General features: G+C 44.3%; 1 protein-coding gene across 2 annotated transcripts in view; it reads left to right on the top strand.

Moving 5' to 3' along the window:
- Window positions 1-26,998, top strand: part of LRP8 (LDL receptor related protein 8) — a 370,766-nt gene that overhangs the window by 307,778 nt on the left and 35,990 nt on the right. For both annotated transcript variants that reach the window (XM_073593521.1, XM_073593520.1), the window contains 2 exons: window positions 11,966-12,118; window positions 17,339-17,575. In XM_073593521.1, the coding sequence (XP_073449622.1) occupies window positions 11,966-12,118; window positions 17,339-17,575 (390 nt within the window). The remainder of the gene's footprint in view (window positions 1-11,965; window positions 12,119-17,338; window positions 17,576-26,998) is intronic.

Raw genomic sequence — 26,998 nt, 5'->3', positions numbered from 1 at the left:
GAGTTAGCGGAGCCCTCCTTGAAGCTAAGGAGGCCTGTTGGTGGTGACGTGCGTACCTGAGTGGAATGTTTCAACGCCCCATTGATTGCACAGGGTGTTGGCCTTTTCTTTCCTAATGCATGGTTCACAAGGTATATAGCTGAAGGCTCATATGAGACGTTATGCGTCACTAGCGACTACAGACAAGTTTTGTATCTCCTTTATTAAATAATAGAGTTGTTACTTGTTTAGACGTATTGGTCAGGGGCTCTGCCTGGCAACGTAGGCACCTCTATGTCTGCACTGACCCAGTGGATGCCCAGGGGGCGCTCCCCTTAGGCGAAGGTTAGTTGGAGGCCTATGGCCCCCCTTCCGGGGAATCCGCCCGGTGGGCATCCTAGGGCACTGAATAAAAAAGAGGCCCCTCCCTCCTGTACTAAAATGGAGGGCTGAGGGGGATAGGTCCGGCCAAGCTGATACGGCGGGGCCCCCTCTTAGGACTCAATATGACTGTTTAGCAGTGTAATAAAGTTCGGAGATGATTTAATCCCTCTCCCCCCTTTCCCCTCCCGCCCTTACCCCTACGTATTACAATTTGTTATACATCTTGTTTTTGTACCAACATATTGGTCTACACTGGAAAAATGCAATGTTCTGTGGTAAGAATGACCATAGATTATATGTATGTATGTTCTTTTTCTTATTATATAAAATAAAAATAAAGATTACAAAAAAAAAAAAAAAAAAATGGTTAGCTCACCTTTCCCCCCAAAAAAACTGCCTTTGCAGGTAAGGGGTGTCTGTAGATGAGAATAAACCATGCAGCTCTGACTAACGTTAAATAATGCCCTTGCTATAGGTGCAGGCTATTTACATACATCGTGAAGCTTGACTGGAATACTCCCAGGAAATTGCTAAGTGAGGCCTAGTCCTTACTGCTCACTTCCAACAGGAGTGAGATTTTTCTCTGATTCAAACCCCCTCTCATGCTCTTTCTCTCCCCTGATCCAGTAGCTCTGAGTTCAGCATTTGAGAGCTCACAGCTGTGATGATGAACAGTAATGACTAGGCCTCACTTAGCAATGTCCTAACAATGTCCTTGGAGCAGTGGCAGCCCATCCATAGGGGGCGCACGGGCACCGCTCCCCCAAGCTGTTCACAAAAAAAGTGGTCACTTTAAGAGTGTCCAGGCGCCGGATATACAGCAATCTATGGGAAGCTTCCCAACTGGCAGTCAGCTGATTGCAAGCTGGGAAGCTGATTTGCTTGTGTTTAGGGAGTGTTCGGGGCGCAAGCGATGCGCCCGAAAACACTCCCACTCTTCACTCATTTGTCTCTGGCCTCCTGTGCTTTATTTTTATTGGTGAGGACCAGAGGACAATGGGCACTGCGTCATCTCTTCGGGGGTTTCCCAGCTCACTGTGCTGTGGACTGTCCGAGTCTGACTGACTGTACGCGTGGTGGATTAGGAAGGCCTGAGCGCAGCTGAGCAGCGTGATTCCGGGCAAGGTAAGGCTAATTTAAGTGTTTAGCGTGGGACTCAGTCTATCTCTCTCCTGACTGACACTGTCTGACTCTGACAGCAGTGATCCACCCCTCCACTCCACACACACACACTTCCCTGCTCGCCTCTCACTCATTCTCCAGACAGTGCACACTACAGACTGGGCAACATGATGGACATGAAAAAAGTATTCATCTGGAGCTGAGGAACGGGACGCTTTACAATGGTAGATCTGCTGATTCCACTCACATGACACACACACAGTACAGGATGTGAGGATGATAGTCAGCGGTAGAAGCTGCACAGTGCACAGCTCAGGTTATCATCCTCCTGCATATACATGGATCTCTGTTTTTTTTTTTTTTTTTTTTTTTTTTTTTACTTGGCCAGGCACTGTGACCACATGAGCTCACCTTATTTATTTAGTCTTTGCTGACCCTTGCCCTGACCAGAGGTCTGCCTTTCACATTGCTGATTTATTGGTAGGGGAAGGAGGATAGATAGGAGGCTGTTTCCCCTCTTAGTTGAGATGATTGTAGCCGTATTCGTGCAATTGTGATAGAGACAATTGAGTACTATTTGTGATACTTTTTTTTTTATTTTCACTAACATACAATTTTTTAGGACAAGCTTTCGGGGTATGTCCCCTTTTTCAAGGTCCAAGCAGTACTGATACACAAAAGTTTTAGCAGAATGTTAAAACAAAACAAACAAAAAAACACAATCCCTGAGGGGAAGGGAAAAAAAAAAGAAAAACAAACCCATAGAAATCAATGTATATGGCAATGGTAATAAAGCTAGCAGCAGAGTTGGTGAGGTAAGACAGAGGGAGAGCTATAGACAGTCAGAGGGGGTCGTAGAACTGTAGTATAATGGTTAAGGAAACCAATATCTAAATTTAGGGCATTATTTTTTGAATCATCAATTATCATTCTTATTTCAAAGGTTTTCCTGCCTTGGATAGTTCTAAAATTCCCTTTAAGAACTAAAACATTGAAATCTTCTATAGTGTGGTCCGGTTGTGAGAAATGATGTCTCACAAGTGTGCAGAAGCTCTCTCCTGTATGTTCCTTGATGGTTTGTCTGTGCAAATTCATCCTTTGCTACGCCTTTTGCATTAGATGAGGTAGACAACATTACTGGAGGTATAGCTGTATGATCCAATGATATTGAAGGTCCCATTTGTGTGTGTGACACTTTTGGATAGATCTGGTTGCACAATTTGCAGCGTTTTTTATTGCAGGGTTTGTTTCCATTATTTGTGACTTCGTAATCGGAGTGAAGTTTCCTGCTGATTAGTTTGTTTGAGGTTGGGTGGTTGTCTGAAAGCCAATATTGGGGGTTGTTGGAATATTTCTTTCAGAGTTTCATCCTCTGTTATAATGGGCTATAAATTTCTGATTTATCTTTTTGATCCCTTCCAGTGCTGGGTTGTATGTGGTGACTAGAGGTACTCGGTTATTTTTTATTTTTTTTTCTCTGTGTATTGGAGATTTTCTCTTCGGGTTTTCAAAGCTGTGTTTATGCTGTTGTTTATCGTTTTGTCTTTGTAACCTTTCTTATGGAAGGAGTCTGACAGTGTTCTGAGATGTTTATCTCTGTCTTCTGGGTCGGAACATATTCCGTGTCTCCTCGGGTTTTTAGGCTGTGTTTATGCTGTTGATGGTTTTGTCTTTGTCTTGTAATGTTTTGTCTTTGTAACCGAATATGTCTGGACAACGTGATTGCTGGCTAACGAGCTGCACACATGTGTAGGGAGAATAGTGGAATATATAAGCCTGTGCAGTGAGGTTATAGCTCCACCTCTTACTGGGGAAGCCAACGCCCTGACGACACGCGTCTAGGGGGCGGAGCTTACGCACTGACATCACACCACGGCCATCTCGAAAATTGGATGTTTGCCATGCCTTGCAATTTGCACAAGCTGATTGTGCTTCACTTGTGTATTCACTTACCTTTTTATTATTAAATCCTGGAAATGGAGAGCACTAGATGTTACCTTTCTTTTACATATAACATTCATTGGGCAAAACGATCCGGGTTCTTGGAACCCTATTGAGGAGACATTCATCTAAGGAGGTCTGTGATCAATAAGTTTGCCAGGTGTCATCATTTCCCCAGAGGGGATAACTGCTTATTTTTCTCTGCTATGAGGGTGAGCAGCCTGTGAAACTGGTGGTGGAGAGCACTAGTCCTTGTTTGCACTGTTTGGTGAATTGATTTATAGCAGGATTTTCTTCAATCAAGCATTATTCACAAGAACTTTTGTTATGAGATTTTTCACATTAATAGTTTTGTACACATTTAATAGCGCAATATCAATTTGTATGATATTATTGTTTTTCACTTAGTATATTGTTTACGGATTAGTCATATTATAAGATATTTTAGTTTGTTGGCACACACTATAGAAGACCTCAATGTTTTAGTTCTGAAAGCGGACTTCCACCCAAAAATGGAACTTCTTCTTTAAGTAAAGGTGACCCCCTGACATGCCACATTTGACATGTCATTTTTTTGGGGGGGGAGCAGATATGCTCTTTTTAGAGGCACCAAGCTCCCACCTACTACCGGGGCTCCATGGCGCCGGAAAGGAAGTTCACCTCTCCCCCCCTCCCTCCGTGCAATCTTCTGGGATACGTCACAGTTTCAGGAAGATTGCCCGGCCAATCGCAGCACAGCTTAGGCATGCGCAGTGCATGCCCGGCTGTGAAGCCACAGCCAGGTAACCGCAGTCTGAATGCCGGCGCCGCGGAGAGGAGCAGGGCTTCGTTTACCTGCATCGCTGGACCATGGGACAGGTGAGTGTCCAATTATTAAAAGTCAGCAGCTACACTTTTTGTTGCCCGACGACTTTTATATGGTTGGAACTCCGCTTTTATAGGGAATTTTAGAACTATCCAGGACAGGAAAATGTTTAAAATAAGAATGTTAATTCTTTTTGACACAAAAAATAATGGCCTGAATTTAGATATTGATTTCCTTACCCATTATACTACAGTTTTACAACCCCCTCTGTGACTGTCATTTCCCCCCCAGTCTATAGCTCTCCCTCTGTCTTATCTCACTAACTTTTTTTTTTTTTTTCCTTTCCCTCAGAGATTTTTTTTTTGTTTTTGTGTTAACATTCTGCTAAAACTTTTGTGTATCAGTACTGCTTGGACTTTGAAGGGAACATACCCCGAAAGCTTGTCCTGAAAAATTAATGTTAGTGCTAATAAAAAAAGTATCACAGACAGTACTCAATTGCCCCCTCTTAGTGTAATGTGAACTCTCCATGGTTGGGGGAATGTCAGATGTTACATCGGGCAGTAAAAAAAATAAAGGAATCTGTGCTGTGGTGGTGCTGGCACAGACTGAAGTGTGGAGGATTGTGAAGTGTTCAGGAATCAGGAGAACACTGAGGCATGTGTTTTGTATGTATAGCCCTGACTATAGTTCACCCATGACTCCTTCATTAGTGTCATTTCTTGCCCCATATTAGATTGCAAGCTTTACAGGACAGGGAAGGCACTCATTCCACCATTACTGACGAACCTTTTAAGAGGGTGTTAGTGGATATCGTTGGGACTTTGGCCATCCCTAGCAGTTCAGTCAAACGTAAAAATCCTGCATAATAATAATTACTAACCTGACATTTTGTACGAGACCCATTTATACCAGGATCTGCTGGTGTTCACTGCCTATCCTTACACTATGCAAATAGAAACGACTATTTTTGTCTGTTTATGGAGACAAAGGGCAGGATTTGAGTGATGGTCCCAAAGTTGACCAGTATTGGGGCCCCTAGATGACTGTGTACATCTTCTGTAAAAGGGGACGTGGCTGCTGTGTACAGTGTAATGACATTTACCTATATTTGATGTTTCTGAGCGTGGAGGATTATTTGTGTATGCATGTTACCTCAGGATTAGGGCACTGCCATTGTGCATGGACCCTGTTTTCACAGACAGCCTGTGTATACCACCCTCTGTGGCCCGCCCGTGTATGTATGACATCCAGAGTGTATACCCCTTGTGTTCATAGACATCCTATGTGTGGCACTGTCAGAAACCATGAAATCAGACCGAGACAAAAGTACAGTTGAATCACACTTGTTTAATAATAAAAGTAAATAGAACAAAACATAGTAAAAAAATAGCCAGAGTTCAGGAACCGGAACGGATAGTCAGACAAGCCAAACGTCGGGGAGCCGGAGATGAGCGTAGTAAAACAGCAAGTAGGATCTGGAGTCAGGAGGGATGTCAGCCAAGCAAGTTTTTTAACAGGAATGCAGGAGAGCATCTCTGTGATGTTGACTAAGGCGAAGGCAGAGATCCTCTGAGCTGGAAGGCTTAAGTAGGCAGGACTGATGAGCAGGATATCATCAACAGCTGAGTAACTGTGGAGAGATAGGAGCTGGCAATTAGCCGACAGCTGAGCGACCAGCTCAAAGAAGGCACCCAGTTGTGGCCCCTGTTTCCAGACAGCTTATGTATGGCATCAGTGTGGTCTTTGTATATATGCTCAGCAACAGCAGCCCGGCTCCGTGAACAGTTAAAACATGATATGGAAACACTGACAATACCTAGAACAAAATAATTAGCTTGATTTACACTTAAAAAGTCAACACAGCATGAAATTATCAGCCCCTGATACTTACTGGCAGTTGTAAAAAAATTAAACTGTCAGTAAATTTACTGGCGGTTGGCAACCCTGGTCCTCTCTCCTGTGCCAGTCAGTAATGGGAAGAAGGGAATGCATAACCCTGCCCCATCATTACGCACTGCTGTTTAGCGGCAGTTCAGCACAGCTTAGATGTTCAGTGCTGTATGACATCCATCACATTGCAGGCACAATGTGAAGAAGGTACCAGGGTGGCAGGAGGGTGTGTGTGTGATTGGGGGGGGGTGCAAAATGCACCTTCGCCTAAGTAGACAGAAAACCTTGCACCGGCCTTGCTTCCTGTATATAGAAACCCTCTATATACAGGAAGGAAGGTGGTGTGTGTGTATATAGATGTATACACTACACAAATATACACAAATTGTGAATCTGTGAGGCTGAGCTATAATATACCCTGATCTGTGAGGCTGAGCTATATACCCTGATCTGTGAGGCTGAGCTATATACCCTGATCTGTGAGGCTGAGCTGTATACCCTGATCTGTGAGGCTGAGCTGTATACCCTGATCTGTGAGGTTGAGCTGTATACCCTGATCTGTGAGGCTGAGCTGTATACCCTGATCTGTGAGGCTGAGCTATATACCCTGATCTGTGAGGCTGAGCTATAATATACCCTGATCTGTGAGGCTGAGCTATAATATACCCTGATCTGTGAGGCTGAGCTATAATATACCCTGATCTGTGAGGCTGAGCTATAATATACCCTGATCTGTGAGGCTGAGCTATAATATACCCTGATCTGTGAGGCTGAGCTATAATATACCCTGATCTGTGAGGCTGAGCTATAATATACCCTGATTTGTGAGGCTGAGCTATAATATACCCTGATTTGTGAGGCTGAGCTATAATATACCCTGATCTGTGAGGCTGATCTATAATATACCCTGATCTGTGAGGCTGAGTTATAATATACCCTGTCCTGTGAGGCTGAGTTGTATACCCTGTCCTGTGATTCTGGGGCTGTATACCCTGTCCTGTGATTCTGGGGCTGTATACCCTGTCCTGTGATTCTTGGGCTGTATACCCTGTCCTGTGATTCTGGGGCTGTATACCCTGTCCTGTGATTCTGGGGCTGTATACCCTGTCCTGTGATTCTGGGGCTGTATACTCCTGTCCTGTGATTCTGGAGCTGTATACTCCTGTCCTGTGATTCTGGGGCTGTATACTCCTGTCCTGTGATTCTGGGGCTGTATACTCCTGTCCTGTGATTCTGGGGCTGTATACTCCTGTCCTGTGATTCTGGGGCTGTATACTCCTGTCCTGTGATTGTGGGGCTGTATACTCCTGTCCTGTGATTGTGGGGCTGTATACTCCTGTCCTGTGATTGTGGGGCTGTATACTCCTGTCCTGTGATTGTGGGGCTGTATACTCCTGTCCTGTGATTGTGGGGCTGTATACTCCTGTCCTGTGATTGTGGGGCTGTATACTCCTGTCCTGTGATTCTGGGGCTGTATACTCCTGTCCTGTGATTGTGGGGCTGTATACTCCTGTCCTGTGATTGTGGGGCTGTATACCCCTGTGCTGTGATTCTGGGGCTGTATACCCCTGTGCTGTGATGCTGAGCTGTATACTCCTGACACTATGGGTGGAAGCAAGTGGAATACAGGGGACGGAGTGGGTGGATTCTATAAGGAGTGGGGTTTATGAGAAGTGGGAGGGGTCTAAAGGGAAGGGCAGGCTCTTGGGCCCCCCCCCCCGTCCTTCAACTTCACCAGCCACCACTGCCTGGGAGTATTCCGGTCAGGCTTCATGAGAAAAGTAAAGACCTAAAGCTATAGCAAGGATATGATTGAACTTTAGTCAGATCTGCACAGTTTGTTTTTATCTACAGATGGCCCTTATCTGCATAGGCAGTTTTTTGGTAAAGGCCAACCAACCCTTTAATAGATTTGGAATATACAGTATAATAAAAGATTATTTCTGATTGGTTGGTAAGATTTACTCCAGTTTCACATTGCTCTGTGGTTGAGTATGCAAAAGACCACAATGTATTGTATAACCTTGTGTAAAGTGTTTGTTGACCTAAAAAAAAGGTCCTATTCCTTTAAAGCATTTTATGCAGCACAGTGCTTGTGCTGTGTCAATTGCTGTGCCCCCTTTAACACCTGAAATACCTGGCTAATCCTGCCTGGTTCTGCCCTCACCTCTGTGAACTGACCACGATTAATCATGGCTGCTGAGCCCTGACACCATGGTCCATTTACGTGCCTTCATCATTAGGGATGAGCTTCGAACAATTTGGGGTGTTCGCGGCAAATTCGAAATCCGCGGAACACCCTTTAAAAGTCTATGGGAGAAATCAAAAGTGCTAATTTTAAAGGCTGATATGCATGGTATTGTCATAATTATGTTTGGGGACCTGGGTCCTGCCCCAGGGGACATGTATCAATGCAAAAAGAATTTTTAAAAACGTCAATTTTTTCGGGAGCAGTGATTTTAATAATGTTTAAAGTGAAACAATAAAAGTGTAATATTCCTTTAAATGATGTACCTGGGGGGTGTCTATAGTATGCCTGTAAAGGGGCGCATGTTTCCCGTGTTTAGAACAGTCTGACAGCAAAATGACATTTCAAAGGCAAAAAAGTCATTCAAAACTACTTGCGGCTCTAATGAATTGTCGGTCCGACAATACACATAGAAGTTCATTGATAAAAATTGCACGGGAATATTACATTTTTATTGTTTCACTTTAACCACTTGAGGTCCGGGCCATAGCCGAATGACGGCCACAGCGCGGACCTCAATTTCCGGGAGGCCGTCATGGGACGTCCTCCCCTGTGCACGCGCACCGCGCGCACCCTGCAGGGCGCGCGGTGCGCGCGTTGTGATCACCGGGACTCGGATGATCACAGATCCGAGTAAGGGGCCGATCCCAGCCCCTTACCATGTGATCAGCTGTCAGCCAATGACAGCTGATCACATGATGTAAACAAAAGCTCGGTAATCAGTTTCTTTTTCTCCTCATGCTGACAGCGTGAGAAGAAAAAAAAGCCGATCACCGGCTTATGTTAAAGGAACATCGGTCCGGAAGAGGAAGGAGGCACATATGCCTCATCTGAGCCTGCCAGTGCCATCTGTCATTGCCACCTGCTAGTGCCCACAAGTGCCACCTATGAATGCCCACAAGTGCCACCTATGAATGCCCACAAGTGCCACCTATCAATGCCCACAAGTGCCACCTATCAATGCCCACAAGTGCCACCTATCAATGCCCACCAGAGGCTCCAATCAGTGCCACCTAGCAGTGCTGCCATCAGTGTAAGCAATCTGTGCCCATTATTGCCACCCATCAGTGCCCATCACTGCCACCCATCAGTGCCCATCACTGCCACCTATCGGTGCCCATCAGTGCTGCCTCATCAGCATGCATCAATGAAGGAGCAAAATTACCTGTTTGCAAAATTTTATAACAAAATATAAAAAAAATATAATTTTTTTTTTTAAATTGGTGTTTTTCAATTTTTTTAAGAAAAAATAAAAACCGCAGAGGTGATCAAATACCACCAAAAGAAAGCTCTATTTGTGGGAAAAAATGATGAAAATGTAATTTGAGTACAGTGTTGTATGACTGCGCAATTGTCATTTAAAGTGCGACAGCGCTAAAAGCTGAAAATTGGTCTGGACAGGAGGGGGGTTTAAGTGCCCAGTAAGCAAGTGGTTAAGCATTATTAAATTCACTGCTCCCGAAAAAACGGCCGTTTTTTAAATTCTTTTTGCATTGATACATGTCCCAGGTCCCCAAACACTTTTTATGACAATAACTTGCATATAAGCCTTTAAAATGAGCACTTTTGATTATTCATGTTCGTGTCCCATAGACTTTAATGGTGTTCGCGTATTCAAACAAATTATTTGCCTGTTTGCAAGTTCAGCTGCAAACCGAACTGGGGGGTGTTCGGCTCATCCCTATTCATCATCTGCAGATCCCCTCCCTGCCTGTCAGCTCCGTGTCCAAGCCCACCCCCTCCCCTCCTGCTGCTGAAATTTCTGTTAAATTTTTACAGTATCCTCAGTTTATTTATGTAATTTGCTCCTGTGTCTTATAAAAAAAAAAATGCAGCTATATACCGTTTTTTCAAAGCTCCGATCAGCGCTCACATGACCCGCCGCCCCTCTCCTCCTCTTCTTCTGACTGATGTCAGTGGGGGATCCTCGGCCCCGCTCGCTGCAGCTTTCAGGCCGAGAGGAGGCGGGTCACGTGAGCGCCGATCAGAGCTCTAAAAAACGGTATATAGCTGCATTTTTTTTTATAAGGCACAGATACAGGAGCAGATTACACGAAGAAACAGAGAGGATGCTGTAAATTTTACTTAGTGGGTTAACAACCACTTTAAATGTTTCGGGACCAGTTCACACCATAGAAACGCCGTCTGGATGCGTTCCAGATGCTTTTCTGCATGCACATTTCTGATGCAGTCCAGTGCATTTTCCGCCCTCTTTTCATAACCTTAAATAAGGACATGTGTGTTCCAGTGCATTTTTGGTACGTTTAGTTGCGTTTTTTATGCGTTTTACAGCGTTCCAGTGCAGGAAAAAATGCAGTATCTTCTCTTTTTTTTCTGGAACTGCAAGCACTGGTAGGAACTATGCCATTGAAAACCATATAACCTACTTTACATGCGTTTTTGATGCAGAAAAAAAACGCACTGGACTGCATGTGGTGTGAACTGGCCCCCAGTCTCTGCATATATAAATATAATATATAAATCCTGCGTAATAATATATTCACCTCTTAGCCAGTGCTCACATCGCTGTTCACTTATCCAGTTTTCTGGTAGCAGGAGAGTACTTCATGATGTCAAATCTAAGGTTTAAGTGGTCGATGAGAAAAGAGTAGCCTGCAGAGGTTCTCATTGTACATTTATGAGAACCTCTGCAGACACCCCCTCGATTCCCTGGGCTTGAGAGAAACATTGATTACCCAAACTAGATTTCCTGGACGATTGTAATTATAAATCCAGGATAAGGTTGGTTGTAATAGCGTCAGTTGAGTGCACAAAATGAATGCTTGACCAAAGCAATTGTGTGGCAATCAGATCTCCTGGCTGCAATCTTGTGTCTATGGCTAATCTTAAGGCCCCGTTCACACCTAAACAATTTTCTGCTTGAAGCTTGTAGCTTTAAAACACTCAACAATCCAAATCCCATTAATTTCAATGGCCCCTGTTCACATCTGAGCGTTCTATTGCCTGTCGCTCAAAGTACATGAGCTTCTTTATGGTAGATTGCAAGCGTTTTTGGACCCAAAGACTTTAATTGAAACACCTGATTTGAGTGTTTTACAAGCGTTTTATAGGTTATTTTTTGCTCAAATAGCAGCTCTCCAACCCTAATTTCCTCTCCCTCTCCTCCCCCTATTGCTTTCTATTGGCTAAACAAAAACAACTGAAGCTGTAAAACACTTGTAATACGCTTCTAAAAATTTTTAAAGACGCTTGTAAAAAGCTGCAAAAACGCTTTAAAAAAAAGCCCGAAAGTCAGTAAATCGCTACGCTCAGGTGTGAATGGAGCCTAAATGAAGTGATCTCAATATCTAGATGTGTTTTAATTTTACAGGCAGTAACATGGTGGCCATCACAATGCCAAATGATCTTGTTGCTCCACAAATGCAACTTCTATATGGAAGGCAATGATTGAACAAATTTTGACCCTATTTGTTCCAAATAAAATAATATAGTCCGCTATCTTTTTACAATCTTTTTCTGGAGATGTCCGTTCCGTTTGTTACTAGTCAAGTGACATGTTTGTGTAAGTTTCCTCTTTTTCTGTTATTGCTCATATGACATTTTTCTAATTATAAGCATTTTTTTTTTCCTAGCTATAAATGCCTGTAACCAGGGACCTCTTCCAAACGGTGGATGTGAATACCTGTGTTTGGCAGCACCGCAGATATCCGTCCACTCCCCCAAATACACCTGTGCCTGTGCCGACGGGGTGGAGTTGGGACCAGACATGAGGAGCTGTGGGAAAGGTAATTGGATAGGAGGGAAGTACAAGGATAAAATAATAAAAAGGGATAAATGGATAATAAAGGAGCATGGAATTGCTGATCAGCTGGGGATGGAAGAGAACACTGGCTTTTTTAAAGAATAGGTACACCCTAAATATAACCTTCCAAATTTAGCTCCCATCTTTAAAAAATGTCTTAATGGAACCACATGCCAGACATCCAAAAAAAATAAAAGGCCAAGATTACAGAGCCGGGCATTTCCAGGGACACTGCAGTTTCTTGTCCAGCAGTGTCTTCAGCCTGCTTCAAAAATTCCCTGTTACAAACAGACACGGCCCCCACACCTCCCTGATCTCTGCTGTGACAGCTAGCGGGGTTCTCCCTCCCCACTAGCTGTCACAATTTTAAGAAAAACATGGCCGAGCGGGGCTCTGCCAGCCTGGGCGTGTCACTGATTGGCATCGCTCTGTGCGTGGGAAAACTACAAGGTCCGGCAGCCTTTGCGGCTGTTGGCTTGTAGTTTTCAATGAACTACCAGGGCGCTGTGGAGGTTCATTCATGCTTTCTGTCAGATTGTATCTGCTTAGGGCTCTTTCACACGGAGCGGATCAGTGATGATCCGCCCCGTGAACACCCGCTTGCTCAGCGGGGATCGCTCCGCCGATCCCCGCTGAGCAGAAAGATGACCTGTCCGAGCGCCGCTCTCCCCTATGGGGGATCGGATGATGACGGACCGTAGTGTCCGTCGTCATCCGATCCGATCCGAAAACGGATGGAAAAGTAGGGTTTTCCTCCGTTACACTTTTCGGATCGGAGCGGGTCGGATGTCAGCGGACATGTCACCGCTGACATCCGACGCTCCATAGGGATACATGTATGTCCGTTTTTCATCCGAAAACGGAAGGATGAAAAACGGACATACGGACTCCCCGTGTGAAAGAGCCCTTACCCGTACCGGATGTTTTTTTCCAAAAAGTAACCTTATCCTTTAAAATTAGATATGTTACACATGCCCTGAGCCTGGCTATAAAATATAATGGCTGTCCTCTGTCTTTAACTCAGTCAATTTTCAAACAAATAGGGAGAGGGAGGAAAGGATGGAATTGACCCAGAATAGGCCACGCCAGGCCCTTTAAACTTTCCACATATTTCTGGTATTGGTCCCATGCCAGGGACTGAAAGTGGAGAGTTATATTAAAGTGAAACTAACCGTTTCTGCTGGCATGCCCAGAATGCTAACTGTCACATTTGCTTCTGCCCTCAACCAAACTGTCAAACCATCAAATGGCTGGTGTCACTGATCACATGTACTGCACCATAGCAGTTTCAGATCAAACAGAAGCCAAGAGGGCAGCTTAGTTGGCTGAAAAGAATAGGTGGGGTTTAGTTCTGTTTTAAAACTGCAGCAATATTTTGATGGTGTTCGGTAAAGACTGACCGCAGTAAGCTGTACTGGGCAATCTCTGATCAACTTACTACAGTGTATGTACTACAAAATGAAAAAGGTGATTTCAGTGGGCTTGGGATTTTGATTGCATTAAAGTAGAACTAAAGGCAAAACCTTTTTTTTTTTTTTTTTTTTTATAGGATAGAGTAAGGAAGTGTTATGCCCTGTACACACCATCAGAAATTCCGCCAGCAAAAGTCGGATGTGAGCTTTTGGTCAGAAATTCCAATAGTGTGTATGCTCCATCGGACTTTTGCTGGCGGAATTCCAGCCAGCAAAAGATTGAGAGCAGGATCTGAAAATGCGTTAGTCTGTATACAATTCAGAAGCGCAAAAAATCACGCATGCTCGGAAACAATTCGACGCATGCTTGGAAGCATTGAACTTAATTTTTTTGGCTCGTCGTAGTGTTATACATCACCGCGTTCTTGACGGTCGAAAGTTCAGAGAACTTTTGTGTGACCGTGTGTATGCAAGGCAAGCTTGAGCGGAATTCCGTCGGAAAAACCATCCAAGGTTTTTCTGACAAAATTTCTGATCGTGTGTACGCGGCATTAGTTCCGTTTTTTTGTCATCTGTGTTCCATTGGAGAGATTTCCCTTCACTTCCTGTCGCTTAACCAAAACCGGACAGTGAGAGGAAATCATTCCAAAGTGAGGGAATCCTTAGTTGTCCCCAGGGTCAGATGAACTGGTAGTCCCTATTTAAAGATTTCCCCTCTACTGCTGTTGTGGTGACAACCCAAAATTTGGGATTTTTTTTTCCATTTTATTTCTTGTTGATAATGGTAAGCAGGAGAAAGAGGAAAGCTAAATAATTTTAATGAGGGCACAGACAGCAATAAAAATCTGACAGGTGTTCTAAAATTCCTTTTGGCTCTATCCAAAACTATAACAAAAATGTTCTTGGCCTCCTCCAAATCTCTAAATTCCTTTGTTTTTGCTGCTGTGATCTGACTTTCTATTAGAAGGTGGCTACGTTCTCGATGTTCCTACTGTATGTAAGAACGTAGCCACCCTTTCTTGGCTTGCTTACTCCCGAGATGAATTTTGGACCATGATCCCTAGTCCATCTCAGGCGTAAGCAAAAGAGGATGACTGCATTCCTACATACAGGACCATGGAGAACAAACGTAGCCACTCTCTAACAGGAAGTTGGTTCACAGCAGCAAAAACAAAGGAATTTAGAGGAGGTTGAGAGCAATAGAAGGTGCAATTTTAAACTGAGCATTTACAGTTGTGCTCATAAGTTTACATACCCTGGACAAATTTATGATTTCTTGGCCATTTTTCAGAAAATATGAATGATAACACAAAAACATTTCTTTCACTCATGGTTAGTGTTTGGCTGATGCCATTTATTATCAATCCACTGTGTTTATTCTTTTTAAATCATAAAGGCAACAGAAACTACCCAAATTACCCTGATCAAAAGTTTACATACCCTGGTGATTTTGGCCTGATAACATGCATACAAGTTGACACAAAGGGGTTTGAATGGCTATTAAAGGTAACCATCCTCACCTGTAATCTGTTTGTTTGTAATTAGTGTGTGTGTATAAAAGGTCAACGAGTTTCTGGACTCCTGACAGACCCTTGTATCTTTCATGCAGTGCTGCACTGACCTTTCTGAAATCTGAGTTATGGGGAAAGCAAAAGAATTATCAAAGGATCTGTGGGAAAAGGTAGTTGAGCTGTATAAAACAGGAAAGGGTTATAAAAATATATCCAAGGAATTGAGAATGCCAATCAGCAGTGTTCAAACTCTAATCAAGAAGTGTAAAATGAGGGGTTTTGTTGAAACCAAACCATGGTCAGGTAGACCAACTAAAATTTCAGCCACAACTGCCAGGAAAATTGTTCGGGATGCAAAGAAAAACCCACAAATAACTTCAGATGAAATACAGGACTCTCTGAAAACATGTGGTGTGGCTGTTTCAAGATGCACAATAAGGAGGCACTTGAAGAAAGATGGGCTGCATGGTCGAGTCCCCAGAAGAAAGCCATTACGAAGTAAATGCCACAAAGTTTCCTGCTTACAATACGCCAAACAGCACAGAGACAAGCCTCAAACCTTCTGGCGCAAAGTAATTTGGAGTGATGAGACCAAAATTGAGCTTTTTGGCCAAAACCATAAACGCTACATTTGAAGAGGAGTCTACAAGGCATATGATGAAAGGTACATCATTCCTACTGTGAAACACGGAGGTGGATCACTGATGTTTTGGGGATGTGTGAGCTACAAAGGCACAGGAAATTTGGTCAAAATTGATGGCAAGATGAATGCAGTATGTTATCAAAAAATACTGGAGGAACATTTGCATTCATCAGCCAGGAAGCTGCGCATGGGACGTACTTGGACATTCCAATATGAAAATGATCCAAAACGCAAGGCCAAGTCGACCCGTCATTGGCTACAGCAGAGTAAGGTGAGGGTTCTGGAGTGGCCATCTCATTCTTCTGACCTCAATATCATTGAGCCACTCTGGGGAGATCTCAAACGTGCATTTCATAGAAGACGGCCCAAGAATTTACAGGAACTGGAGGCTTTTTGCCAGGAGGAATGGGCAGCTTTACCATCTGAGAAGATAAAAAGCCTCATCCACAAATACTACAAAAGACGTCAAGCTGTCATTGATGTTAAAGGGTGCAAAACATGATATTAAGAACTGGGATATGTAAACTTTTGATCAGGGTCATTTGGGTAGTTTCTGTTGACATTATGATTTAAAAAGAGTAAACACAGTTGATTGATAATAAATGGTTTTAGCCAAACACTAACCATGAGTGAAAGAAACGTTTTTGTGTTATAATTCATATTCTCTGAAAAATGGCCAAGAAATCATAAATTCTGTCGGTATGTAAACTTATCAGCACAACTGTATACTGACATATAACTTTTTTTCTTTTTAAGTCAGAGTTTAGTGTCACTTTAACTTACTAAATTTAACTTACTTAATCGTTTTTTTCTTTCTTTAAGTTTTGGATAGAGTGGGGAAGGGTTAGGTCTTTTTTCAATTCTTTATTGTTTGTGTCCCCATATCCTGGTGACACCCATTGTATGGTTGTGAGCAGAGCTTCCTGTTTCTAAAGTGACAGTTTTACTGTCATTAATGCCCAAAGGAATATATAGAGAATGCACTTAAAAAGGAGACTAGGAAGTGCAGGTTATGGCAATGCCCTGATTATTGTGACAAGAAGTGAGGGGAAATCTCCCCAACAAGAACACAAACCACATTAAAAAGCGTACAAGGGGGCCTAATCACTCTTTCGTGTGTAAAGTTTCTGGAAGAACAGTCACTGGTCACCATGAGGAAAGGAACACAAATGCTTTACTTTTAGGTGCAATAACATAGAAGAAAACTTAAATGATAAAGAGTGAATAAAAAACATACTGGAATTAATGTACTAAAACTGGTGAGTGCAAAATTGGATGCAGCTGTGCATTGTAGCCAATCAACTTCTAACTTCAGCTTGTTCAAATAAGCTTTGACCAAAATAAACCTGGAAGCTGATTGGTTTCTATGCAGAGCTACCCCACAATATATATCATAACTTTTTTTTATACTACTCTGCAAAATATCATTGATATCACATGTGTACCATTGTGGGGATGGCCTATGTGGAAGACAGGGTGTTTTGGCCCGCTAGTGAAGAATCCTAGACTAAAGGAACCATTGCAAGAAGCATGGGTGGTGATGAGGAGGTGGAAATGGCAAATCTAACCAAAAGGCACCTTCATTTTCATTATTATTTCAGCTCTTATTGTTTGCTTATATGTTTGTTCCATTACAGCAACTACTACAAGTGTAGCAACCACTATACCAACACTTACTACTGACTCTCCTACCACCGATGTGCCCACTACACCAGCCCCAACAATTAAAACCAGACCGTCCACTACGATTACAACCTCCAATGAGATGACAAAGAATCATTCCAGCACTACCGAGAACTTCCAAACTACCTCTTCTTTTGGCCACAAGGAGATTAAGGTGCTAACTACCGATAACAGCAGCGTCTACCAACACTGTAAGTGCTGTCACATCCTGTTTAATTGTAGGTGTTATTATGAAGCATTGATTGAAATGGGATGCTTTAAAAATATTGAATGGTAATATAGTTGCTTTCTAATGCTTTAGATCCTAAAGTGACCCTGTCACCAGGGGTTTGCTTATAAAAGTAGGCTAGTCCTGTAGAAGAAGCCCATCTATACTTAACTTTCTGGTGGGCCATGTCTTGCCACTGCTTTACTGCTCTGGTTAACACCCTTCCCATTGGGTCTAATATCTGCTCCCCAAGCTGCATGTAATAGTTCCTCCTAATAGGTTATATTTCCTGTAGTGACATATGACAAACAGGATGAACCACTACATGTGATGGTGGACAGAGTAAGTATTCACACACCCAGGATTGCAGAATACCTTCAGGGGCTGCGGATCAGTAATGACAGGCCACTGGAAAGATCAGTATAAATAGGCTTTTTTTACAGGGCTGGTCTAAATTTATAAGTAACCTTGTGGTTATTAACATTTATGGGTAATAACACCAGGGATTGATGGTCCCTGGAAATACTGATTAACTTCTGGGGAGAGTAGGAAGGAATTTTCCCCCCCACTGGACCAAAATGGATCATGCTTTAAAGGAGAAGTACAGCCAAAGCTCATTTGGCTGTAGTTCTCCTGTGGATCACAGGAGTGCATATCGTTCTGCACCCCTGTGATTGGTTTTCAGCTGACAGCACAGGGCCGGTGCAGGCTTGGGCAAGATCGCGACAATGAAGTCGGGATCCACCCACATGCCTGGACCGGCACCCGGCTCAGGCTCTCAACGAGTCGCTAAGCACCTGAGCCAGCCGCTCCACAGCCCAGCGCTCCAGTGATCGAGGTGGGGGGCAGAGCAGACAGCGGTGACTGACACCAGCTCTCTGCTCAGGGAGCCCTGAGAACTGAGTGATCGATGGTGTTATATTGCTCGGTTCGCAGTGCTAGAGCCCTTGGGGGACCGATGCTGCATCCACCTAGGTATGTATGATTGTAAAATTAAAAATAAAAAGTCCATACTTCTCTTTTAAAGGTGTTTTATTATTTTTTTGCATTCCTCTGGTTCAACTGTGGATTGTGTATAAGAAGGTTAACTTTTTTTTTTTCTATTGATTGAACTAGATGAACTAGTCTTTTTTTTTTTTTCAATCTGACTAACTATGTAACTACTGTATATGTGATAACGTCACTTTAACATTTAATGGTTGGAGGTACATTCGTTTTAGTGACAACAGAATTGTTGTGGTACTTTCTTTTTCATACATCATAGGACACAGTCAGGCTAATATTCATTACCTGCTGGGTTATATTCCATCTCCAGGTGAATGGACACTGGTAGACCAAAGGTCTTTAGACAGGAAGTAATCCCCTATATAACCCCTCCCACACAGGAATTACTTCAGTTTTTTTACCAGTGTCTGCAAGGTGGATGGCACGGTTTGTGTGAGCTCTCTGAGCTCCGGGTCTCTAGTCCCACAAAGTGTTCTTAAATTAATCAAGGAATTGACCAATCATATCCATTTCACACAGGCTTTATATGCTTAGATAAATGGTACCCGAACCTCGCAAAGAAGACTCAAGATTCTGCGAGGTTTTGCCTGTAATGCGGCCTTCAGGAGCTGGACCCTGCGAAGTGGAATCCTGGACACCACAGCGCTAAGGCATTCCTGCACAGTGCTGTACAGGTCCAAGGGAGTGGACCCTAAACATGAAAAGGGTACCCAGTCCTTTGAAGGTCCTCAAGTGACAGGAACTCACCGTGATGGGTGAAGTTTGGGCTCTTCGTTTCTAAGCTGCCCTGCGCCTGGACGGGTAAATGAAAGCCCTTTACTTACTATTGTGGGGTCTCCCAGTGATTTTAACAATCAGTCAAGCTAGCTAGAGGCTGGACACCTGTGTGTGGTGACCATACGGGGGAGTTTTGGGCTAGTTGTGGGTGTTTGCAGTGTACCTTTTTTTGCTTGTGTCTGGCTGTTTTTTACCTGTACGATGGAGCACGATGGTGCCATTTTGCCTTGGTTCACCATGTTGCACGTGTATTTGCAAGAGTGCCGCTGTGCTCAGCAGTTGTTGGTCAGCCATGGCACATGTGCATTCGCAAAAGAGCTGCTGGACTTAGCAGTTTGTTTGGCGGGCATGGCACACGCGGCTTCGCCGCACATGTGCAGTAGTAGCCTTTATCTGGGCGCATGAAGATTTGCATCATACGCGAATACAGCCACACCCGTTCGCCGGGACAGTGTACGCACCCGAAGACTGTTCCGGCGCACACCCAGCTTATCTAAGCTGTGTAGGACAAGCATGCGGTCCTTCCAGAAGGCAGCTGTGGGACACAGAGCAGGCTCTGAAAAGACACTTGCAGCAGTTCATTTTTCCTTACCCGGGTCACGTGAGTCACCAAGTGTTGCTTGGCAGGCTAAAGGTGCTTAGCAGGATTGTAATACTGTAATACTACACCCAAAGTGTTTGTGGCTGATAAATGTCTTCAAAAAAGAGGAGCAGGACTAACACTACAGGGAAGGGTACACCTATGTCGTCAGTTCCTGATGAACCTAGTCATATCCCTAGTGTTATATCCCCTGAAAGACCAGAGGCTTCCGGCCAATCTGAGTTGCTGCGCCTATCTGGTATTGTGCCTACAGTCAATGCTGCTGCTTCACCCTTTATCACTTAGGATGAACTGTCCTCGGCCCTAGCTGGGCTAGAGCACAGAATTGCTGGCATGATTGCCTGCATCCCGCAGGGTGGCAAGAAGTGTGACAGATCCCCCTCCCCAGAGCCTCCTAGTCTGGAGCAGTAATGGGTTGAGGATGGGGAAGAGCTTAAAGCTCGGGATTCTGTGGAGGGCCCGGCAGATGAGTCTGCTGCCGAGCAATCTGGACAAGAATATATCCAGTTGATGTCTGCCTCTCAGTCGCAGAGGCTTTTGAATCTGACTCTTACCGAAATGGTTCGTTCTGCCTTTAAGTTGCCTCTTGCAGAGGTGACTGAGCCCCCCTGGTCCTCCTTGGGATCCCTGAGGTCTCTTCAGGCCACACAGGCTTTACCCCTACACCCCCTGTTTGAACAGGCGGTGTATGCTGATTGGGAACATCCTGAGAGGATTTTTGTTCCTCCTAAGAGGTTTTGCCTTTTATATCCGATGGATGAAAAGTTCTTTAAAAAATGGAGCATGCCAGCCATAGATGCAGCAGTCTCTTCCTTAAACAAGAACTTAACTTGTCCGGTAGATAACGCACAGGGATGGTAAGACCCTCTTGACAAGAGGGGCCCCCACACCCCAAAGCACCTTGTCCCCGTGTTGATGAGGACAAGGGCCTCTTCCTGACAACCCTGGCCATTGGTTGTCGGGGTCTGCAGGCGGGGGGCTTATCGGAATCCGGGAGCCCCTTTTAATAAGGGCCCCCCGGATCCCGGCCCCCACCCTATGTGAATGAGTATGGGGTACATCGTACCCCTACCCATTCACCTGGGGGGAAAATAAAGTAATTTATTAGGCAGCTCCGGGGGTCTTCTTTCTCTGCTCTCTCTGGACTCTTCTCCCGGTGTCCGATTCTTCTCCTGCTCTCCGGCCTCTTCTCCAGGTCTCTGGTTCTTCTGCCGGGCTCCTCCGCTATCTTCTGCTCTTTTGCCGCTCTTTTGCTAGCGCTGGCCCGGTCTTCTCTGTCGTCTTGTTCCCTCTTCTCTTCTTCCGATGTTGACACGACGCTCTCTCCCGCTCTAATTCCATGTGTGAGGTGCACAACGACTTATATAGGCATGGGGTGTGGTCACTGGGTGATGTCACCTGGTGACCCCACCCCTTATGACGTCACAGTCCTGGGGCACGATAGGACTGTGACGTCATAAGGGGGCGGGGTCACCGGGTGACATCACCCAGTGACCACACCCCATGCCTATATAAGTCGTTACTCACCTCGCACACGGCATTACAGCGGGAGAGAGTGTCATGTCAACATCGGAAGAAGAGAAGAGGGAACAAGACGACGGAGAAGACCGGGCCACCGCTAGCAAAAGAGTGGCAGAAGATACCGGAGAGCGGGAGAAGAACCAGAGACCCAGAGAAGAGGCCGGAGAGAGCGAAGAAGTCGGAAGAGACCCCCGGAGCTGCCTAATAAATTACTTTAAAAACCTGTCTAGTGTGTTTTTTCTTTATTGACACTTTTTTCCCCCAGGTGAATGGGTAGGGGTACGATGTACCCCATACTCATTCACATAGGGTGGGGGGCCGGGATCCGGGGGCCCCCTTATTAAAGGGGGCTCCCGGTTTCCGATAAGCCTTCCGCCCGCAGACCCCAACAACCAACGGCCAGGGTTGTCGGGAAGAGGCCCTTGTCCTCCTCAACATGGGGACAAGGTGCTTTGGGGTGGGGGGGCCGCAGCACCCACCCCCCCATGTTGAGGGCATGGGGCCTGGTATGGTTCGGGGGGGGGGCTCGCTCATCCCCACCCCCCTTCCTGAACGGTCTGCGTGCTCGGATAAGGGTCTGGTATGGATTTTGGGGTGGACCCCCCCACGCCTTTTTTTGGCGTAGGGGGTTCCCCTTGAAATCCATACCAGACCTAAGGACCTGGTATGCTCTTGGAGGGGAACCCATGCCGGTTTTTTATTTAAAATTTGGCGTGGAGTTCCCCCTCATGTTTCATACCAAACACCTGTCAGCAATGCTTGTCGCTCATCAGGAAAGGAAACAACACATTTTTTCCTTTCCCGATGAGCGAGCCAGCTCGGTGCTGGCTCCCGCGATGGGGCTTACAGGTGTCAAACCTCGCCGATAACAGCGGCGAGATTGACACAATATTACGGTCACCTACTGTAAAATAAACCAAAAATGTTACACACTGTTACTACACTAATACTGAGCAAAAGGCATAGCAACTGCCCTCCCCATTGGCAAGGGATCATTCCCTCTAAGATAGCTGTCCTCGGCACATAGCTGAGATATAGAGCTGCAAGCTACCAAAGCGGTTCACAATGAACCAATCCAACTTGGTAGTTTATAGATACAAAAAAACTGTCACTTCCAGCACTAAAAGGTCTTTTGAAGTAGAGGGCAACAGGTATAGTAGTGGTAAAGTGGTATCCCAAGACTGGGTGGATGCTGCCTTCCTCAGATGGGGTAATCCGAAGGAAACTACAAGAAAAACAAAATGGAAGGCGCGCACACCTAGTGCATTACCAATGATAATTTAATAATAAAAAATTGTATAAAAGTGGGTATTTACAAAATGCAACTGCCAATAAGCCATAAAAATACAAAGTGTATGGACATGCACAGGAACACAACACTGGGTACAGCTGATGCGTTTCAGGGAGCACCCCCTTCCTCAGAGCTATCCCATGCAGGCAAACCCCTAGTCAGGTATGGTCCGGGGATTGATTAGTCAAGTATCGAATCCACGGGCCCCATACCTTTTCGAACACCTTCAATTTATCCTGTAGAATCGCTGTTAACCGTTCATTAATCATAAGCCAGGAGAGCTTATGTTTAAGAAGTCGTCTTTGGTTGAGGCCTCCTCCACCTTACACCCCAGCAATGCATGTTTCCGGGACCTGGTCAGATTAATTTGAGTAAGAGAAAAGTTATAAACTCTGATCCAAAACCTCCGTACTTTAGGATATTCCCACCATATATGGTAGACCGTCCCTTCCCCTTCCCTGACCACATCACCTAAAACATTTAGACGAAGCATCCGGGACATAAGTAGCCAGTCTAGCCAGAACCATATACCATCTCGCCAGTACTATCGAGTGCCAATCCTCAAGCTCAAGGCCTTCTTGGATATCCTGTTCCCATTTGACCATATAACTCAGTTTGGCTGATGTATACGTTAAAATGGTATATATTTCAGATATATGACTACACACTTTATCGTACCTGTGACTTAAATATTCCATAGGTGACATAGTTACAAGATCACATTTGCGAGATGAAGTGTGCATGTAATGTGTTATTTGGGTGTATCGAAATTGTTCAGAGTTCGGCATTTGTTGTTTGTCTATTAAGCTTTGTTTGGACAACATTCCCTTGTGATCGCATAGGTCTGTGATGCGCAGGAAGCCCTTGTTGGACCACCATTCAAATACCAAAGGCGTGAGGCCCGGGGTAAAGTCCTTGTTTTGCAACAAGGGAGCCAATGGACTATGGCGCGATTTGAAATTATAAGGCTTAGACAATCTGTCCCATATACTAAATGATAATGATAGGGATGGGCACAAGATCGGTGGCCGGTCTTTCTTTGGTAACCACATAGCAGGGGAAATTGGCCTATTTTGCCCTAAATATGACTCTACCGACAATTGATAAGGCTGCTGAGAATGCAATTTATTGAGTTGAGCTAACTGTGCCACATAAATATTTCAACAAATCAGGAACTCCCAAGCTCCCCCTTCTGTTTTGGGGTAAACATTATTCGTTTATTCGCCCTATTATTATACACGATTTATATAGTGCCAACAGTTTATGCAGCGCTTTACATTGTAGAGGGGGGACAGCACAATTACAGTACAGTTCAATATGGAAGGGACAGGAGGGCCCTGCTCATAGAGCTTACATTCTAAAGGGAGGGGGTGGTGGTACAAAAGGTAATAGATGAGGGGAATGATTTGATGGGGGTGGCTCGGGGACAGTTGTTAGGTGGGTGTGGGATAGGCTTCCCTAAATAAGTGAGTTTTCAGGGATCTCCTAAAGGTGGACAGGTTAGGGGCTGATTGGACATACTGTGGCAGGGAGTTCCAGAGGATGGGAGAGGCTCTGGAGAAGTCCTGAAGGCGAGCATGGGAGGAGGTGACAAGGGAGCTAGAGAGCAGGAGGTCCTTGGAGGAACGGAGGGGACAATTTGGGTGATTATCTGCAGAGGAGGTTGGTGATGTAGCTGGGGGCGATGTTGTGGATGGCCTTGTATGTTGTGGTTAGCATTTTGAATTTTATACGGCGGGGTAGGGGAAGCCAGTGAAGGGATTGGCAGAGAGGGGCAGCAGTCACAGATTAGTTAGTGAGATGTATTAGTCTAGCAGCAGCATTCATAATAGACTGAAGGGGGGATAGCCTGCGTAAGGGTAGGCCATTAAGGAGAGAGTTATTATTATTATTCTGGATTTATATAGCGCCAACAGTTTATGCAGCGCTTTACAAAATAAAAGGGAGACAATACAGTTATAATACAATAAAATACAAGAGGATTAAGAGGGCCCTGCTCAGAAGAGCTTACAATCTAATAGGGTGGGGCAGGTGGTACAAAAGGTTGTAACTGTGGGGAATGAGCTGGTGGAAGTGGTAGGAGATTAGTTGGAGACGTGATAGGCTTTCCTGAAGAGATGAGTTTTCAGGGATCGCCTGAAGGTAGCAAGAGTAGGGGATAGCCGGATAGATGGAGGTAGCGAGTTCCAGAGGATGAGAGAGGCTCTGGAGAAATCCTGGAGACGTGCATGGGAGGAGGAGATGAGAGAGCTTGAAAGCAGGAGGTCTTGAGAGGAGCGGAGAGGTCAATTTGGATGATATTTGGAGACAAGATTAGTGATGTAGCTCGGGGCAGAGTTGTGAATGGCTTTGTATGTTGTGGTTAGTATTTTGAATTTAATTCGCTGGGTGATTGGGAGCCAGTGTAGGGATTGGAGTAGAGGGTTGGCAGAAACTGAGCGGTTGGTAAGGTGGATAAGTCTGGTAGCAGCATTCATGATAGACTGAAGAGGGGATAGCCTATGGAGAGGTAAGCCAATGAGAAGGGAGTTGCAATAGTCAAGGCGAGAGATAACAAGGAAGTGAATGAGGAGCTTGGTGGTTTCATTTGTTAAAAAGGGGCGAATTTTAGAGACGTTACAGAGGTGAATTCTACAAACTTTTGACAACGATTGGATTTGAGGCTGAAATGACAAGTCAGAGTCTAGGATTAAATAAATAAAAATGAGTGCAGCGCTAAAACTGAATGAGTAAAAAAACATATGCTAAAGAACATAAATAAATAATTGACCCATCACACATTAAATTATCAAACCAACAGGTCTCCTATAGAAAATAGAGGCAAATGTCTCTGCATGTGTCATATGTGAGAAAAAATCATATAACTTAAATTAAGTGATCCCAAAAGAATAGCAAAAAAAAGTCCATAAGTGAAGTAGGTGGATGATCAAAATTAAATTCCAATGAAAAATTGTGACACAGGTGATTCCAGCATCCAAAGTGACTTGCACCCAAGTGAGGTATGAGGCTCCTTACCAGCTCAGGATGACCACCATAACAGTGGTCCCACCAGGCGTTTGGGAAATTAACAGGTCACCCACAAACCTATGCCGATCATTCCAGTGTGTAGAACTCAAAAGACAAAAATCAAGAAAGAGCTCCCATAGCGTAAAATTGTAAAGCTGTAACACTTTAATATGCCAAAAGATTGCACTTACAAGAAACTTGCATCAAGAAAGACAGCGTATGGTAAAGCACAACGATCGCGGCGTCTCCACGAGCCTTCGCCTGCCTGCTGTGTATGTCCCATCAATCACGGAAAGAGAACGTAATGACGTCAGCGTCACTGGCTCCTCCCTACGCGTTTCGTCACTAAGGGACGTCGACTGGGGATTGGCCAAGTGACGCAGTCATCACGTTCATAGTTTAAATAGTCCCGCAGCGCCATATTGACTGCTGGCAACTAGGACCAAAACAGATGAAAACAAACACACGCCGCCATATTGCATTCTGGCGGCCTATGTAAGTTCAAAATGAGGGACATACAATAAGTAGAAATATAAAAAGTAGAAATATAAAAATTCCCCCATCTAGTGGTGGCCAATGATAATGCCAGTAACACTTATTTAAAAGACAGGGGAAAAGAGAGCAATGGACTAAGGATCTCGCCATCTAGTGGATAGAAACCATACCAATTAAAATCCGATAGGTCATACACGTCAACAGGCAAAAAGCTCATGAAGAGTATGTAACTATACCGCATAACAAATATTTAATCCTTATATAAACACAATTTAAAAATTACAATCCTGAATTGATACAGAGTCACTATGAATCTAAGAGGTCATTAAAAAATTAAAATTAAAATTAAATTATAAGAAAATAAACAATAAAAAATGATAAAAACAAATAACAGATGAAATGAGTAGAGTAAATTTAGGAGTTATTAATGAAGCAATTTATGTCCCAGTCAACATTAAGGCCTAGGGGTGCATAAGATTTCATCAGAAAAATCCATTTCGTTTCACACCTAGAAATGGCTCTCACTTTATTAACTCCCCTCCAATGGGGCTGAAGTTTGTCGAGAGCCATAAACAGGGTCCCTTTAAGTTGTTTATTATGATGTTTCGCATAATGTCTGGAAAGGTTATGCTTGCTAAAGCCACGTTTGATGTTCCCTATATGCTCAGATAGGCGTACCTGCAGGGCTCTCTTGGTACGTCCTATGTACT

The sequence above is a fragment of the Aquarana catesbeiana genome, linkage group LG07 (genome assembly GCF_042186555.1).
Source record: "Aquarana catesbeiana isolate 2022-GZ linkage group LG07, ASM4218655v1, whole genome shotgun sequence".
Lineage (NCBI taxonomy): Eukaryota > Metazoa > Chordata > Amphibia > Anura > Ranidae > Aquarana > Aquarana catesbeiana.
Note: the sequence above shows the minus strand (reverse complement) of the source record. Positions and strands in the feature narration are given on the sequence as shown.